This window comes from Cyanistes caeruleus, chromosome 3 (genome assembly GCF_971803275.1).
Source record: "Cyanistes caeruleus chromosome 3, bCyaCae1.hap1.1, whole genome shotgun sequence".
Lineage (NCBI taxonomy): Eukaryota > Metazoa > Chordata > Aves > Passeriformes > Paridae > Cyanistes > Cyanistes caeruleus.
In genome coordinates this window covers 15,700,702-15,716,518 of record NC_141703.1, presented here as the reverse complement: position 1 = coordinate 15,716,518, position 15,817 = coordinate 15,700,702, and the positions used below count along the sequence as shown (strand labels likewise).

Here is a 15,817-nt window from a genome sequence, read left to right as displayed (position 1 = left end):
AGCCATGTATTAGGAAATCTAGGAAATAAGCAAGTCAAATTTTGTATTTATACTTACTACATTTGTAATTCTTCAGCAGTCAAGGAACAATACTTCAGTGATGAACAGCAGCACCGATCTGAGATGACAAAGAAGCATTATCCTTAAGCATACCAACTGCTAATACCATTAAGTAGAATATTTAACCATGTGTATTATGTCTTTAAACAACAGTAGATACTGCATAATTTATTTTGAAATTTGTTCTCAAATTAATTTTGCAAAACAAAAGAACTCTTGACCAGTCAGAATACTGCCATAGCCTCAGATTTTTGTTCAATGCCTGACAGTTCAGATTCCTCTTTTTTTTTTTTTTTTAATCTTAAACAAACCAAAATGCAACACTACAGCTTTTGAAACAGAGACAAATGGTATGATGCAGTACTTCATCCTGTCACAATATCACTACGAAAGCTTGGCTACTTAACAGCCCTTTCAAGTCAGATTGTCATTTCAGCAAGACATTTATGTTCTCAGCTTATTTTACACCTGATCCTTTCAAAGTGTGCTCTATTAAAGTAGCTGGCAATTTTATACTAAAATGTTTTAAAAAGTTATTTCTATCACACAGACCCCCAAAAATCAGAAGATTGCATTTTTATGTATTTATATTGCTCAAAACAAAAAATATTTTGATATAAAAGTAACTATCTTGCCTTTTTTAGCTACTTGAAGACCATGTGAAAAGACATAAAATTGTGATGAGACTGTGTTTAAAGCATAACTTACCAAGTTGACTTATTTTTACTTTTTCTGTTAAACTGCTTATATTCTCTCTCTCAGCCAGCTTCATTATGAAATTGCAGTGTGTACTATAATGAAAAGAAAAAAAGCTTAGGACTCATGAAAGAGAGCTGCCCCGTCTTTATAACACATGGAAATAATACCAAATGCTAAATGAAAGCACATTAGCACAAATGCTAAGTGTGAAAGCACATTTTTCCCAGGCTCTGTTCAGATTTGGGCACATTTTTAATGCATGTAAACCACTATGCCAGGCTGCTTAGAAACATAATAAATCAGTTTGTGGCACTTTTTGTCCCTTATCTCTACTATGCCAATTCTTAAATGGAGTCCTCCCTGATCAATGTTGGTCATTAAAGAGTTGATAACTTCGTAAGGATAATAATGCAATCTCCACTGTTACTGTAAATAAATCAGTGTTAATCTCCATCACCTGAGAAAGCCAGCATTCTCTCTTGATTTAGAGAACTTCAGTGACCCATTCTAGTATGGAACTCCATCTTTACAACTACAGTTCAAGGACTTGAAGCTCTGCCTCAACTAGGGAACCTCCAGTAAATTATTTTCAGATTCAGCAAATGCAAACATAGAGATGAATTAAAAGGTTTCCTTCCAGCTCATAACAATGAAAAGTTTACCATAGTGACTGCCAGTATATGAAAGTGTGATCTGACTACTTTGTCTTTTTTATTTGAGTGTTTTGGACTTTTCTTTCATCCTAATCCAGGAAGCTAAAGTTCAGATTCAAGAATTTTGGGAAATAAAGTTTCACATTTTGTTTTAGAATACAGTGTTTCCAAGTTGATCGTTTCAAAGGACAATTTAATAGTGATTAGCAATTAAATTGAGAGACATCATCTATGTTTCAGGGTTTCCAGCATCACCTCTCTGGAGCAGCTTTGTCATTCTGATAATGCATGGTTTCCAGACTCTGAGCTGCTTACTTCCACAGGTTCCCCATACCCCAAAGATGGTTGGTTTCCCAAGCTGAAGAACAGCAACTTGGGATGCCTCAAGCAAATCCCTCATAAAGATTGTATTGCAATTCACAAGTTCTGCAATTCTGGTGCTCCCACTTACATGACTAAGGTAATACCAAGATGCAGAAGAAATGTGGCAGGGAAGCCTGAGCTTCAGCAGAAGATTAATGAGAAGCAATACATTAGCGTTAAACAAAACCAACACACACCAAAAGGTTTTTTCAAAATCACCAGTGTCAGGACAATAATGAAACTGGATTTTTTTCTACCTACATATATTTCTCCAGCCTGTTTCTTAAACTTCTGAACTTTCTAGAGAGTTTGTCTTTTTCTTCTGTTACAGAGCCATGCGTACTTCACACATCACAAGACAATATACGAGCTTTTAAATATTTTGTCTTTAAAAATTTGAAAACAAACCTCTGGTTGTCTGCACTGCATTCCATAACAGAGGACTGTAATGACAAATAAAAACAGAAAAATAATGGTCTATAAGGAGAAATCATGGTGCTTTATCAGAAGTAAGTTGGAAAAAAAGTTTTCCAAACAGTAACAACAATCAGTAATCTTACCTCACTTACTGCTCGCAAGGTTTTGTTGAACTCTGAAATGCTTTAAAATAAAATATTACTGTTATGGAGGATTTTTGGTTATGTTTCTAAAAACAATTACAACAATTTAATAAAAAAACAATTACAGAGAAAAATATTTTTCCAGTTAATCAATGATTTTTTAGTCAGGCCAGTTCTAATACTATAAAACCACTTTTCAGAGCATTAAACATTCGAAGAGCTGACTTTTATTAGTCACTACACAAAATAAATTTAAACCTCTGTCATCACATTTGAACACTAACCAATTGTTATTGTAAATGTTATTTAATTAAATATTGTAAATGTTATTTAAAAGAGCAAAAGATAAATCTTAATGTTGCCTTTTGCCACACATTACTTGGAAGAGAATTCTAAATTTATACTCAAAGCCATAGAAATAGAATGAATAAGAAATATGGATTTCTTATATAAACAAGATTTGTTGGCCAACCACATCTTGTTGATTTTCAGGGCAAGTTTGGGAAATATTTACTCACTCAAACCTCTCCTTATAAAGACTGGGAAAGAAAAACCTACACCAAAATAAAATCATAGATATGACTTAAAGAGTATTTATTGAAGAACATGCAGCTAGGAAAGTTGTCTTCATAATTTCCTTCCAGATAGACTGAATACTTACGTTATAACAAAATTTGGTGTACCTTTTTTTAAAAGAAACTCCAGTGGTATATAAACTAAAAGTATTCTAACCAGTATGAACTTTTTGCTAAAGAGCAAGAACTTACAACTTCTAAAATTTTTAATGTGCAGGAATAACACAAAGATTGCTCAACACATGGAAGGTCTCACTTCATCTTTTTAAAATATAAAAAAGATTTCAATCCTTATTCGGAATTACTTACCTCAGTTCTTGTGGGGTATGTGCTGGAATTTCAATTACTTTTTTGACTTGATTGTGGGTGGTTATGTTATCAATCTGTTAGGAAAAAAGATTCCACCACTAAGTACAACCAATAGCTTTTAGTCTTAAACGAAAATCGTTCATTTCATGCATTTTAATAGGCTGAAATTGCAAAGAAGCATGTTTTCTCACTAATACACTGCAACAAGTATTTACCATGACTTTGTTGTCATGATTTGTGAAAGGAACTGTTGATCTAGTGTAGACCAAACCCCAAAACCTTTGTGAAAGAAAGGGGCAAAAGGACAGTGAACTCACCATGTCTTATGCTGTAAAAAGGAGGAATTTGGCTTAGTTTGCAACAAGGACAGCTTAGTCCAGACACTGAATGAATTTTTTTAACTCTAAGTGCAACAATAGTACAAACTCCATAAATGACATAAATAACAGATAACAGAACGCTGTTAGCAAGAAGTCAAGAACTAGAGTGAAAGACATGATAGAACCGAGCTAAATAAGTATGACGGGTCTGGGGATACCGTGAGGTTTATCTAAGAACCCTTTCTGTATATGCATTCTTATGCTCCTCTGGTTACCAGCATTACTGGTTATTTTTACATTTTGTGCAAGCAGCAATGGCCATGAGGAAAGGCATCATCTAATATATGTGGTATTGACTTCCCCTGAGAAATATTCTTCTGAAAAGCAAAAGAGTTTCAACAGATGGAAACCAGTTTTTCCAGAAGCCGTAGGTGCAATGTTATTTCGCTGGCGCAGTTTCAGTAGGCATTATCACCACTGAAACACAACAGAGTGTAGAGGTGGCTTTTGCCAGAGGCATATCCCTGCCCAAACTCAATGCTCTGTGCAGTAGCTCTTCTCTGTGGTGACATTGCTGACTACTCTCATGCTTTCAGGGACTGGCATGTCAAATCTCAGGCTGAGGGCTGACAGGGATGTGTAGGATAAAGATACAAGATCCTTCTTTTTTCCTCCCCTCAGTTTCCATCTGTAACAATTGAACATTCTCATCCTCATAGGGTTATCTTGATACTGGGTCATCTATACGGTCTAGCCATGCATGACACTGTCCCTTTAAACTTCTCTTGTTGTTTAATGGATACACTCATGTCACATAATCCTATTGCAAAATTAATAACTCAGTAACCACAAGCCAAAAAACATACAATGATCATGCAAAAGCATAACTGAAAAAATACACACAAAAAAAAAAAAATCATAGAACTATTTACGAGAATCTCAACATTAAGTATTCCAGGATATAATCCAATTTAAATTATGCCCAAATAGTTGCCTATTTGATGCTCATCATTTGATTTGAATGATGCTCATCTTCCAAAGACAAGTGCCTCAACTAATCTCTGAAGGAAGATCTGAAAGTGCCTAAATGTAAATTCTTGAGATTACCCAGGGCTTTCTTCTCCTTTCAGGGGCTATGTAGAGAATACAGGTCCTTACTGTAAGAAGTTTACTTTGCTGCAATTTTAAAATTTCGCTGAAAAGCAACTATTTAAAACAGAGCTGTTCCATCCACTACAAACAGTATCTTGCACTGCAAGACCAGAAACTTATTTTATACATTACTTATTTTAAGTGTAGACAAAGAAACTCACTCCAACCTTGCTTACATTAAAGTTTTAAAAGGAAGAATACTTACTATTTCTACATTTAGTGATGCGTTACTTTCCTCACTTGCCCGCAGTTTTACCTTGCCCACATAGAACACTAAAAACAAAAGTAAAAAAATTTAGGAAAATCAATGCTAAAACATAGAATGTAAATTTTTTTGAAAATGGAAAAATTTACTGTCATGTGTTTTGATACAAGGGAAATACTTGCACTAGCTTATCTATTTTTGCAATTGTTCTTCTTTTCACTTATTTCAATAAATGAACTAGTCCAAAAGCTTCATTACTTTCTATATACTTAATTTTGGTGGCCATCCCTAAATTCCTTCTAGTTCATCTTTTCCCAAAACAGCAAAGCTGCACTTCACATTACTATAAATAGAACTACATAGCTTACTTGTTTCTTGGGTTTTTTTTGCAATTCTCATCTGCAATTGTGTGGCTTTGATGAGAAACCAAAGATCAAAAGCACAAGAACCTAAACACTTCTTAACCTCCCCACCTTTAATGTTTTTTGAATTCATATAAAATCTATCTAAATTTACAAGGAAATTTATTACAGACCTACCTTTTACATGGCAATTAACACTGCTTCATTGCTCAGAGTATGAAAGAGTTGAACAAGATTTTTACTTTAAAAAAGGGAAAAGAAAACCACTAACCTGAATAATTACAGGCACGTGTTACGTTGCATACAATGGTTTCTCCTGCTATAGATTTTTTTGGGGAAAAAAAAACAACTACTTAGTAAAGAAGCTAAACTTAAATCAAATATTATCACATGTATTTACAATCATTCCAGTGTTTGTTATGTAAATGTCTTTATCTTCTGGAAGTATTTGATATACTGTCTAGGCTTCATCTCTCTACAGCACTTACCGTGACATTTTCCAAGACTTAGTATTCAGACATACACTGCCTTTGATTATTAATTCTGAATAAATTTCTGCAGCTGTTTTGACAGAATACTTACACACTACATCATCTCAATTTTTTCTTTTTTTTTTTTTACATTTTAAATAGAAACAGGAATCAGCATCTAATTGATAAGCTCTTTAATTATCACAGAATTCAATCACTAGGCAGCATAGTATCTACTTCTGAGTATCCTACTACGGCTCCATATGATAGCATGAAGCTAAAGCTGTTATACCTGATGGAATTTAAGCTATGATGACAGCAACAATGTGCACTCTTATCTAGTAGAACATGCCTTCATTTAGTTACAGCAAGCTTTTGGCTGCTCCATATTTTCCATATTTTAATACAACCTACACTGCTGAGAAATAACACTGATCCTAAATTAGGGTACTGTAAACAGATGGCTCTGTTATATAATTTCAAAATAAAGCACTGGGAAAATATTTGCATCTAAGACAAAACTCCTACACTTGTTCATTAAAACAACTTTCCTTACTTAAGCAGATGGAATGGTCTTCATTAGCAGAAAAAAAAAACAAATTCTAATTTTTCTGCTGTTAACATTAGTTAGTACCAAATGAGAAAGGATTTTTTTTCACTTTCTCTGCAGTGCAATCATTTGATTGTAAAAGTTTGCTGCTTTATTAATTTTATCACCATCAATAAACAAGCCACCAGAGGTTACAGATTGTAAGTTCATGGCAATAATAAAATTATCAGAAAATAAAAATTTCAGATAGCAGTTTAGAATCAAATAAACTTGATGGTTGGACTTGATTATCTTAGAAGTCTTTTCCAACCTTAACAATTCTGTGACCATAGATTTGCCTTCCCTTTTGTCGGCAATGAAATAGTCAAAAACCTCATATATACTGCTTTTTTTAAACAATCCTTAAAAAATAAAATGCTCATAAATAACTGATAAACAATAATCAAATGTCAATATAACAATAAATTGTCAAAATTATTTGCTGCATAGAGAACAACTTATAAAATCCAAGACAAAATCTGGAAGACCACAAAAGATTAACATCAGCTCCTTTTTCCTTACAGAGCACCCATTTGTGTGCCCCCTAGTCTTAAGATCTCTGCAGGCCACCAAAATACACAAAATAGATTAACAGTGTGGAGGATAAAAGACTGACCAAAAATCACTAGGGCTTCCAGTCTCTCAAGAGCATTAGATAACACAGCTGCAATGTTTCTGCAGGTCATGCAGTCAAATTCTCCTTGTCATTAAGGCTCCAAGGCATCTTCTTCCACTTGCACTAACTCAGGGCAAATCCACTGTAATGGGGCTACTGAGCTTCTACATGGATAATAAAAAAAAATAAATCTGTCTATTCCTGATCCTACAGGGCCTGCCCTGAGGTCAAATACAATGACTCTATTCAGTTTGCTTCAATCTACTAAAAGGCATAAAGATTTCTTTTCAAGCAAACATGGTCCTGGAGATTGTGTTTCTTACATTTTTGTGGTAACCTACTGCTCTGACTTACAAAATAACCAAGCTCTTCTATATGCAACCATCTAGAAAAGCAGTGCAGTATTAGTTCTTCTACCAGATTGGACATTAATGCGAGGTAAGACAGACTGTTAATATGACACACCACAATACCAAGTAAAAAGCATATTAAAAAACAGAAGTGAGCTGACTTCCTGAACTCACACACACTTAAAATTTGAGATGCACAAAAATGTATCAGTGATAGATGAATCCTACCTGGTGTTATGGTGGAGTAATAATCAGTTGTTGTAAGGGTTTCTGTTAGGAAAAGAAAGTTTTCACATTTTAACTTAAAATACCCATGAAATACATGTCACAAAAATAAACCCTTATTTCTATTTCAGAGTATATCTTTCCAGGAGAAGTGGAAACACCTGACAATTAATAAGAAAATGAAGTTACTTTCAGTGTAGGAAATGCAAAAGCAGCAAGTGGAGTAAGATCCTTCCAATTATATGATTATATCCCCATCTGAGCCAGTGACTCCAGGCTCCCCATTGTTCAGAGGAGAAACAGGTGCTTTTAAGGTGATTCCCGTTTATCGTATTCTACATGGCAACTTCAGCATAGGAGGAATCCTGTTGCAAAAATGTTTTTCAATTGACAATGAAGAACAGCAGGATGTCCAGCTCCTATACAGGCATGGAGGAATACATACTAATATGGAATGAACCTACTCCTTGTTTCAAATGAGAAAATCAGGAAAGGAAGGGATGAAACGTTCTTCTGATTGAGTCCTTTCTGACCCTATTTGACAAATCCTTGCAAGAACATACGTCTTCAAGGAATGGGGTGTACATTTTAGTTCTGTAAAAAACCTTAAATAGTGTCAGAAAGCATACTAAACATTCTATATACAAACTTCCCTATATATTTGCTAAAAAATATGTATCTGTGCTGTTTGGGTTTTGGTAAGCCATACAATATTTTGAATGAGAAAAAAAGGCTTACATCTCAGTTAAGTGCATCTCAGAGCCCTAATCATGCAGATAAAATTCTCTGTTAACTGCGATCTGTTAAAATACAGACTGCAGATAAATACAAATTTTAAAATCACCTAAGAAAATAATTTGGAATAAACAAATGCCAGTTGCTAAAAACTAAAAAAATAAAACAACAAAAAACCAACAAACATGAATGCAATGAACATCTCCCTTGAAACCATACTCTCTTCATGCAAATTCTCACCTGTACTTTGTGTAGTCTCCTCTGAAGACATATCTGAAATAGAAAAATCCATGACAGTTAAATCTATAAAAATAAAATGAAACAAAAAAAGCCCAAAAGTCTAAATCCAGCAAAATCTAAATAAGAGCAACATTAGCAACATCTTGCCTGTAGAATTAATAGGATAGGTGATAAATGTACCAATAGAGAATTACAGGGAAAAAAGATGAAAGAATTAAAAATTGTATTAATAAAGTATTTTACTTCTATGAATTTTTGAGAAAAAAACTCAAGCCTGCAAAATTTTGAATAGAAACTGAATATTATTTATCTAAATTTCATTTTAAGAACAACTGCAAAGCTTGTTAGGAGTGTTCACATTATTTCAATACTAATGATTGAAATAATGTTCATGTTATTTAAAAAAATCTGAGAATCTGAATACAAACAGCTGGGAATCAACTTTTCCTCAGATAAGTTCATTTTACTGGTTTCATTCTTCCAGGAGATGCAGATAAATTTTTGCATATCCAACTGCAGTAACTGCTTAACTTCAAGGACCTTTTCCCTGAATGAACTCACAACATTCATAAGCAGAGATGACAAACTGGGTTTGGCAAACTGTCTCTCCAAAAAAGGCATTTGTTTTTGTCAATAACCAGAGTAACGATGCAAATTTTTTTTCAGCTACACCAAAAGGAAAAAAAAAAAAATAAAAAAGACAATAGATGGAAATTTAAAGGGCTGTGCTTAGTTAGAATATTTTAGGTGTAAGCACAGGAAGACAAAGTGGTTAGAAGACCACTTTATATCACTTCAATATGACAACTTAGTGACTTTTCAAAAATGGATCAGAGCAGATTCACAACTGAAGGAGAAATTTTCTGAGGCAACTAACAAGTAGTCTAAATATGAGCAGTGGTATTATATAAATAATACCACTGGTTTCATTGGTATTATTTGGCCTAGTATATACTACACAAGTACTGAATGTGATGCCATTGTTAAAGATGATCCATTCCCAAAGAGAGACTGTATCTGTAAAATAACAAGAGCATGTGTGCTTGCATCTGTATTATTTCTTCTATCCAGAGCACTCACCCTATGTCAGTATACATTAAGCAAGAAAGCAACTGGCTTTCACACAAGTTATTTCTGCGTGTCTCATTCTTAATTTTTTTTAAATGCTTTCATAGATGATGCTTATCACCTCTGGTTCCAGAAGTTGTTAGAGTCTTATGTGTGTGTGTAGTGTAAAACACTGCATGAAATGCCATCTGCTAGGGTGGCAGGAGATACAAAGAAGGTCTCACTATAGTTTTCCTCCTCTGCCATCTCTGCAAACTTCACCATTCAGATGACTGAACAAAAGGCTGCTGATCAAGCAACTTGCACCTAACTTCACCACAAGCACCACTGCCACAAGCCATGACTGATCCTATAAGGTAAGCTATTGCATTACAATATACAATGAAACAAGTAATCTGAAATGAAAATATTTTAATTTTGGAGCTCTAATACATTACAACCTTTCTGCACTACCTCAGATAAAAGAAGGTTTACCTAAGAGGAAATAACAAAAATTGGAAAAATCAGTAAAGTTCTGATTTTCTTACCAAAAACTGTAGTTGCAGCTGATTCTTCTGAATCTGTGAGTTTTGTTTCCGATGAAAAAAAAAAAAAAATGCTATTAAGAAGTTTCAGACACATATATTATCATCCTCAGCAGGCTTTTCTTACATTATCAAAAGTTTACTGCATTCACCAGAAGAGGGCAACACCTGCTTTTTCAGAACAACACTTCCAGGTTGTCAGAAAAGGCAGATGTAATAATCTCTGGCTAAAAAAAAATCACAATATTTTGCACTCAAATGGAATTCTATGCAAGACAATTTTTTTTGAGAAATACTGGACAGTTTGAATTGTATAATGTTACAAAACCACATAACAGTAAAATGTTAAAGACCCAAGATATGTGCCATGCTAGCCTGAAAGCTACATGCTTATCCTGAGTGTCTTGCTAATTCTGGGAATGAGAATCAAGCACACACAGCAAGGTGGCACTAGCTGGCTATGAAGAACTCTTCTCAGACTTTTTAAACTAACAGTGAGACTTGCCACTTAAAATTTATCCCATACCCATGTATTCTCTTCACTATCCTGCAAAAAGCAGTGATAAAAAACCCAACCTAATTAATTTCAAGTTTGAACCTCTGATCTTAACAGGAACCAGACAACTACTTACATAAAAAACATTAGCTATTACTTTTTTATATTGTTACAGTCAGTATTTTGATCAAAAAGAAATTAGGAAATTTGATATCTTGTTCACATAGCAACTTTAAAGTTGGCCCTTTCAGTCACTGTGTGTTTTTTTTATACTGTCAGAGACAAGTCAAGTTACAGCTCAGTTATCACAGAAATATAATCTAAAGAACAGCTGGATTCAAACAAGAAGCACTATTTAAAAAATATACTTAAGGTATTTCAACACCTCTCAAAGGTCAAACGTCATCCTACAATGTTACTTACAATACAGTAATTTTACTGTAAAGCCTTTCCTACTGCTTCAGAAGACTTAAATCAGAGATAAAAGTCCCTGAAGAAAAACGGGGTTTTTTTATTAAAAACAGAAAACAAGAATTTTCTGAAATGCTCAACGCTCATTAATTCCTTACTCAGTAAGACTATTTTGCTTGCCTTACTGAAAACTAGCAAAAGCTTCTTTCCAAAAGATAAATGTGAATACAATTTCTGTAATGAAGGGAGAATCAGAATCATCTTAGTGACTTTATTTTCATTTTCTCTGAAAAATTACTGATGCTACTTGCACGACAAAATTGGCTAAAAAGCCACAAGGATGATATGGAAAATTAATTTGCAAATGTTTGCATATGCTTAACTATCTCCAAAAATTAAGAAGTAACAGCAGCAGCAATCTTACTACACACTTTCGAAAACAGAGGAACAATGGGGCAAAATCCCACAGAACCCAAACATACCTGTTATTTTTCTGCTAGGCAGCGTAGCAGTAGTTTCAACTGCAAAATAAGAAGATTTTTTAGGAGCAGAAGATTTTATATATATTTGTACACATGCATATACATTCACACACTTTTTTAAACACAACCATTTTAGATGTAGTATTCACCTCACTTGAAAATGGTTTGCAAAACTACTTTGAATCCATTGAGAAATATGTGTCAAGACTTTTTGAAAGCTCTTTTGAATTCATTTTTTTCCTCAGTTTATCTTTTTATATGTATGAAAGATACAGGTTAGGCCATGAGCTTTGCCAGTTCTCTTCCACTGCCAGTGTCTTCAGAAACCTATTCAGCACATTTGCTTTAGTGAAGGTGAAGAGGAGTAAAATAGTGGCAACTAAAAACGTAACATGTATATGAACATCATGATGCGCATGCACATCATACAAATACTCACGTGTCCAAGAGCTGCACCACCAGAGAACATCTAAACAGTGAAAGATCAGGCTGCCAGGAATGAAGCAGCTCAGGTGGATGTGTGCTGGGATGAAAAGGTGAGCTACTTCCACCTCAGTGGGCCTATGAAACATGTCCCCAGGGACACCCAGGGTGAGATGCAACACACAGATGGGCTCTTAATCAAGGGGTGGATCTAACAATTGAAGCCATCACACTCATGAATGTGAAATGTGATGTCATCAAGCGAGCCAAGTGACTAAAGCCTCCCCAGAATAAAGATGGTGCTTGGGCTATCAATGAGGAGGCCCAGCAGATCGATTAAATCACACCACTGCAGCAAACCTGCCACCAAGGCAAGCGCTATGTGTTTCCTGTGGTGGAGGGAAAGTAGCAGACAGCTCCAAATATTGCCTGCAGCCTGTCACCACTAAAAACACCATCTTGGGCCTTGAAAAACAAGCAACAATGCAACAATGCAACACAGCATCACCTATACTTAAAGCACTGTTACCTAATTCCATATCTTTAATAGATGAGACCCTGTCTGGGCAAGAAGGAAGAAGAGCTCTTCTCAAGTCACTGAACCTGGTGGGACACTAGGCATGGTCATGATTCAAGCCCAGGGGTAGCATAGGAAGAAAGAGATTCTCTCCAAAATGCTGGAATAGGTGGGACCGTTTCTCCACAACATCTTTCTTGATATCTGATCAGTCCATCACTACCATATCATGGTGGCAGGTACTAAACTGTGGCACACAGCCCATGTGCAGTGGACATCACCCAGATCGTTGGAGACCTCATTGTTGATGAGGTTGCTGTAGATCCAATATTTTCTTAGCACCTAGTGTAGGCTTGGGGAAGACCCTTAATACAATACCAGGACAATACCAAATGTAATATGCAGAATTGAAGCAGTAGTCAGATAAAACTATTCTGTATTGTTTAAACAGTATGTAATTTTTAAGGTAGAATGAGGTGAATAAAGATAATTGACTAAACTTCTGGATGGAGAAGGAAGCATCCTTCCATGGGTGAGCAATCTGACTTTCCTACCAGAGAAAGTGAATTCTGTCTCCAAAAGTTTATCTGTTACTAGTCCTGTCTTAATCAGAGCAAAAGCCCTTATCTCCAAAAAATTTAAGTTCTCAAAAAAATATCTCCAAAAAAATGCAGCATCTCAGAGCAAACACTGCTTCTTCTGCCCATTTAAAAAATAAAATCTGTACAGGGAATCAAACTTTAAGTTTTCTCACAAACTCATGGTTTCAGTGGAGACAGTCAAGCTGCCTTTTGCATCCTCCATATTCCTTCAACCACATTGTAAATTTTTGAGAACACAAGTAGTACCCTGAGGTAGGTACAAAAACTGTTCATCAACATATTTAGTTTTGTTGGATTAGTAAAAAGACAGTGAACTGTAAAGATGTCAAACGTTTTTAATAGCACATCTATCAGCACAGGGAGTAAAACAAGCTAAACACAAGCCATGAATATAGAGCTGGCAAATGCAGCAACTGATGATGGCATGCATAATCTGAGAGCCATTTTTTTTATGGACACCAGTCTAATTATGACTTCTCTTACAGCAAAATAGTCATATGCCTACAGTTGCTAGAAATTATCCATGTATATGAGACTGGTCATTTATCAAGGTCCAGCTATAAGTTCATTAACCAAGTCTTTAATCAGTCACCCCTGCATACAGAAAGGAGGAAGGAGGAGAGATTCATACATCATTTATTTGTTAATCCTCTTCCTTTGTTGTGTTTAAGAACAAGAAAATAAAGTTAATAGATTAATTTGGAGAAGGATTAGAGTTCAATCTAAAATATCCCTAAAGCTGGCTTGTAAAAAGGAAAGTAAAGTAACTCAAGATGTGTTAGTTACAAGCTAACAGAAAATGTATTGTCTTTAGGTTGTTTACTAACATAAGAGCATATAAAAGCCTTACATATATGAAACTACCATTTATTTGCTCTATAGATTTTCATTTGCAACACTGTTAGTTTAGGATCACCAAATCAATATACCTAACCTAACCTAATACATTATCCTAAGCCAAAACAAAGGTTTACACATTGTAATAATACTTTGCTACATTTTCTCTAATAGAAAACACTCTTGAAGATTCAAGGAGTAATTAAATACGCAGTATTATTTTTTCCTTTTGTTGCAAAGGAGATAGAATAGGCCCTCATAACAACTAACTGTCTGGCTTCTTTTCTGGGGGAAAAGGCATCTTGGTTAAACGAGATAAGAACCAGTTTCTGTTACTAACATGCATCATTAGAAACAAAAGCAGTAAGTCCCTTACTGCCTTCATATCACTTTGTACTGTTCCGACACAAATAACCAGCTAAGCCACAACTTGGGAATCTCATCTCTGTTTCACAGGCATAAAACCTGCTGAGCAGCTCTCACCACAGTTCCATACCACAGCTGCAAAAATTGTGACAACCTTCATTTCCCAATGACTTTGTTTGACAATGGGTACCAGTGTAACTGCAGCTCCAGACTAGCAGGAGACTAAACCTATTAAGAGTACTTAAGGTCAGGTACACAAGCTGATGTAGCTCTGAGAGAGACCAGTATCTGGCCCTGTTTAAAAAAATAGCCTTGTGCTTACATCATTCCTTAGCATGACAGCTTTTAATTCTCAAGCTACTGGATCTTTTAGGATGGGATGATCGCCACATGCCCTGCTGAGGCTGTTCCACCAAGCAAAGCAGAACTGAAAAATTAATTCAGTGAAAGGGAAAGAAAGGCAGAAGGACGCTTTGTAACACAGTGGCCAAGATGGGACAGATGGTTCTGAAGCAAAAGCACTGTCAGTCAAAGTATACCATTTCTTCAGTGGCACAGGGGAGAGAAAAAGCCCTTAAAGCATGAAAGGTATACCATGTTCTGTCTCCAAGCATGATAATGAAAAAAGATCCTTTTCTTCTCCCTACCTTCAATCTAACTTATGAGCAGTACACTTTCTTAATTTTTTTGGAAAGGCAACACCCTTTCTGATTCACCTGTCTTCAGGCAACCCAGTCTGTGAGAAGCAGTTCAGTTTTTCCAGGGTGGAGAAGTGAGAAGCAGCTGGAACCTGGCTGTCGATAACAATTTGGCACAAGAACAACATTACTGGCAGCAGTTTCTTGTCCCCCTGTTTCCAGGGAACAGTGCTGCTGCTGCCTAATGTTGTTTTACCTAACTTCATGATCTCTTTTAAACGTTTGCAGAAAGCATCCTGAACGGCATTGAACACTAAGGAGCAGCAACAGCCCTGCCAGTCTGTAGAAGCATGACAGCCTTCCTGGCAGAGAACCATACATTCATGGGCTTACATGTGTAGGGCCTAGAGAAGAGATTTATGGAATGAAATTACTAAAACTTTACTTATATTAATTGAAAAACATGCCAAAAATGAAAACACTTTGTATTAGCACCCAGGACTCTTCTTTCAAAGTACAGGTAGTCTTGACTATGTTCAGCTCTCACAAACAGATCAACAGATCAGCAAATGGAAGAATCCCAAGGAACGCCTTGGTGGCTATGAAATTTGGTCTCCAGAAGCAATAGTGACGTTCAATTATCCTAGTAAAATTATATCCATCTTTTCCATTATGAGATTAGGTCCCCTTAGCATTTGATAAACTTTTCAGCTGAATAAATGTTCTGCCAAAATGAACCAGTCTGTCACACAAGGCATTAATAACAATAACACATAAAAATCCTACACATGTTAACAGTTGTTACTTAGTTGCACACTGGAAACATTAGCCTATCTTGACTTTCTATGAACTGTAGATTTTGAGGCACATTGTATATAAGTTTACAGGATAAAACTTAAATGCCCTTTTAGTTTTATGTTTTGGTGTCCCTCATGACAGCTTGTATCTGCTCTGACTCCCTGTGGTGGCA

General features: G+C 35.4%; 1 protein-coding gene across 11 annotated transcripts in view; it reads right to left on the bottom strand.

Moving 5' to 3' along the window:
- The window catches only part of ADGRG2 (adhesion G protein-coupled receptor G2), a 56,517-nt gene that overhangs the window by 17,522 nt on the left and 23,178 nt on the right, over positions 1 to 15,817 (bottom strand). For all 11 annotated transcript variants that reach the window (XM_086879969.1, XM_086879972.1, XM_086879975.1 and 8 more), the window contains 11 exons: positions 11,465 to 11,503; positions 10,079 to 10,111; positions 8,484 to 8,516; positions 7,512 to 7,553; positions 5,530 to 5,577; positions 4,897 to 4,964; positions 3,220 to 3,293; positions 2,336 to 2,375; positions 2,184 to 2,218; positions 769 to 851; positions 58 to 118 (listed from right to left, as the gene is read on the bottom strand). In XM_086879969.1, the coding sequence (XP_086736095.1) occupies positions 58 to 118; positions 769 to 851; positions 2,184 to 2,218; positions 2,336 to 2,375; positions 3,220 to 3,293; positions 4,897 to 4,964; positions 5,530 to 5,577; positions 7,512 to 7,553; positions 8,484 to 8,516; positions 10,079 to 10,111; positions 11,465 to 11,503 (556 nt within the window). The remainder of the gene's footprint in view (positions 1 to 57; positions 119 to 768; positions 852 to 2,183; positions 2,219 to 2,335; positions 2,376 to 3,219; positions 3,294 to 4,896; positions 4,965 to 5,529; positions 5,578 to 7,511; positions 7,554 to 8,483; positions 8,517 to 10,078; positions 10,112 to 11,464; positions 11,504 to 15,817) is intronic.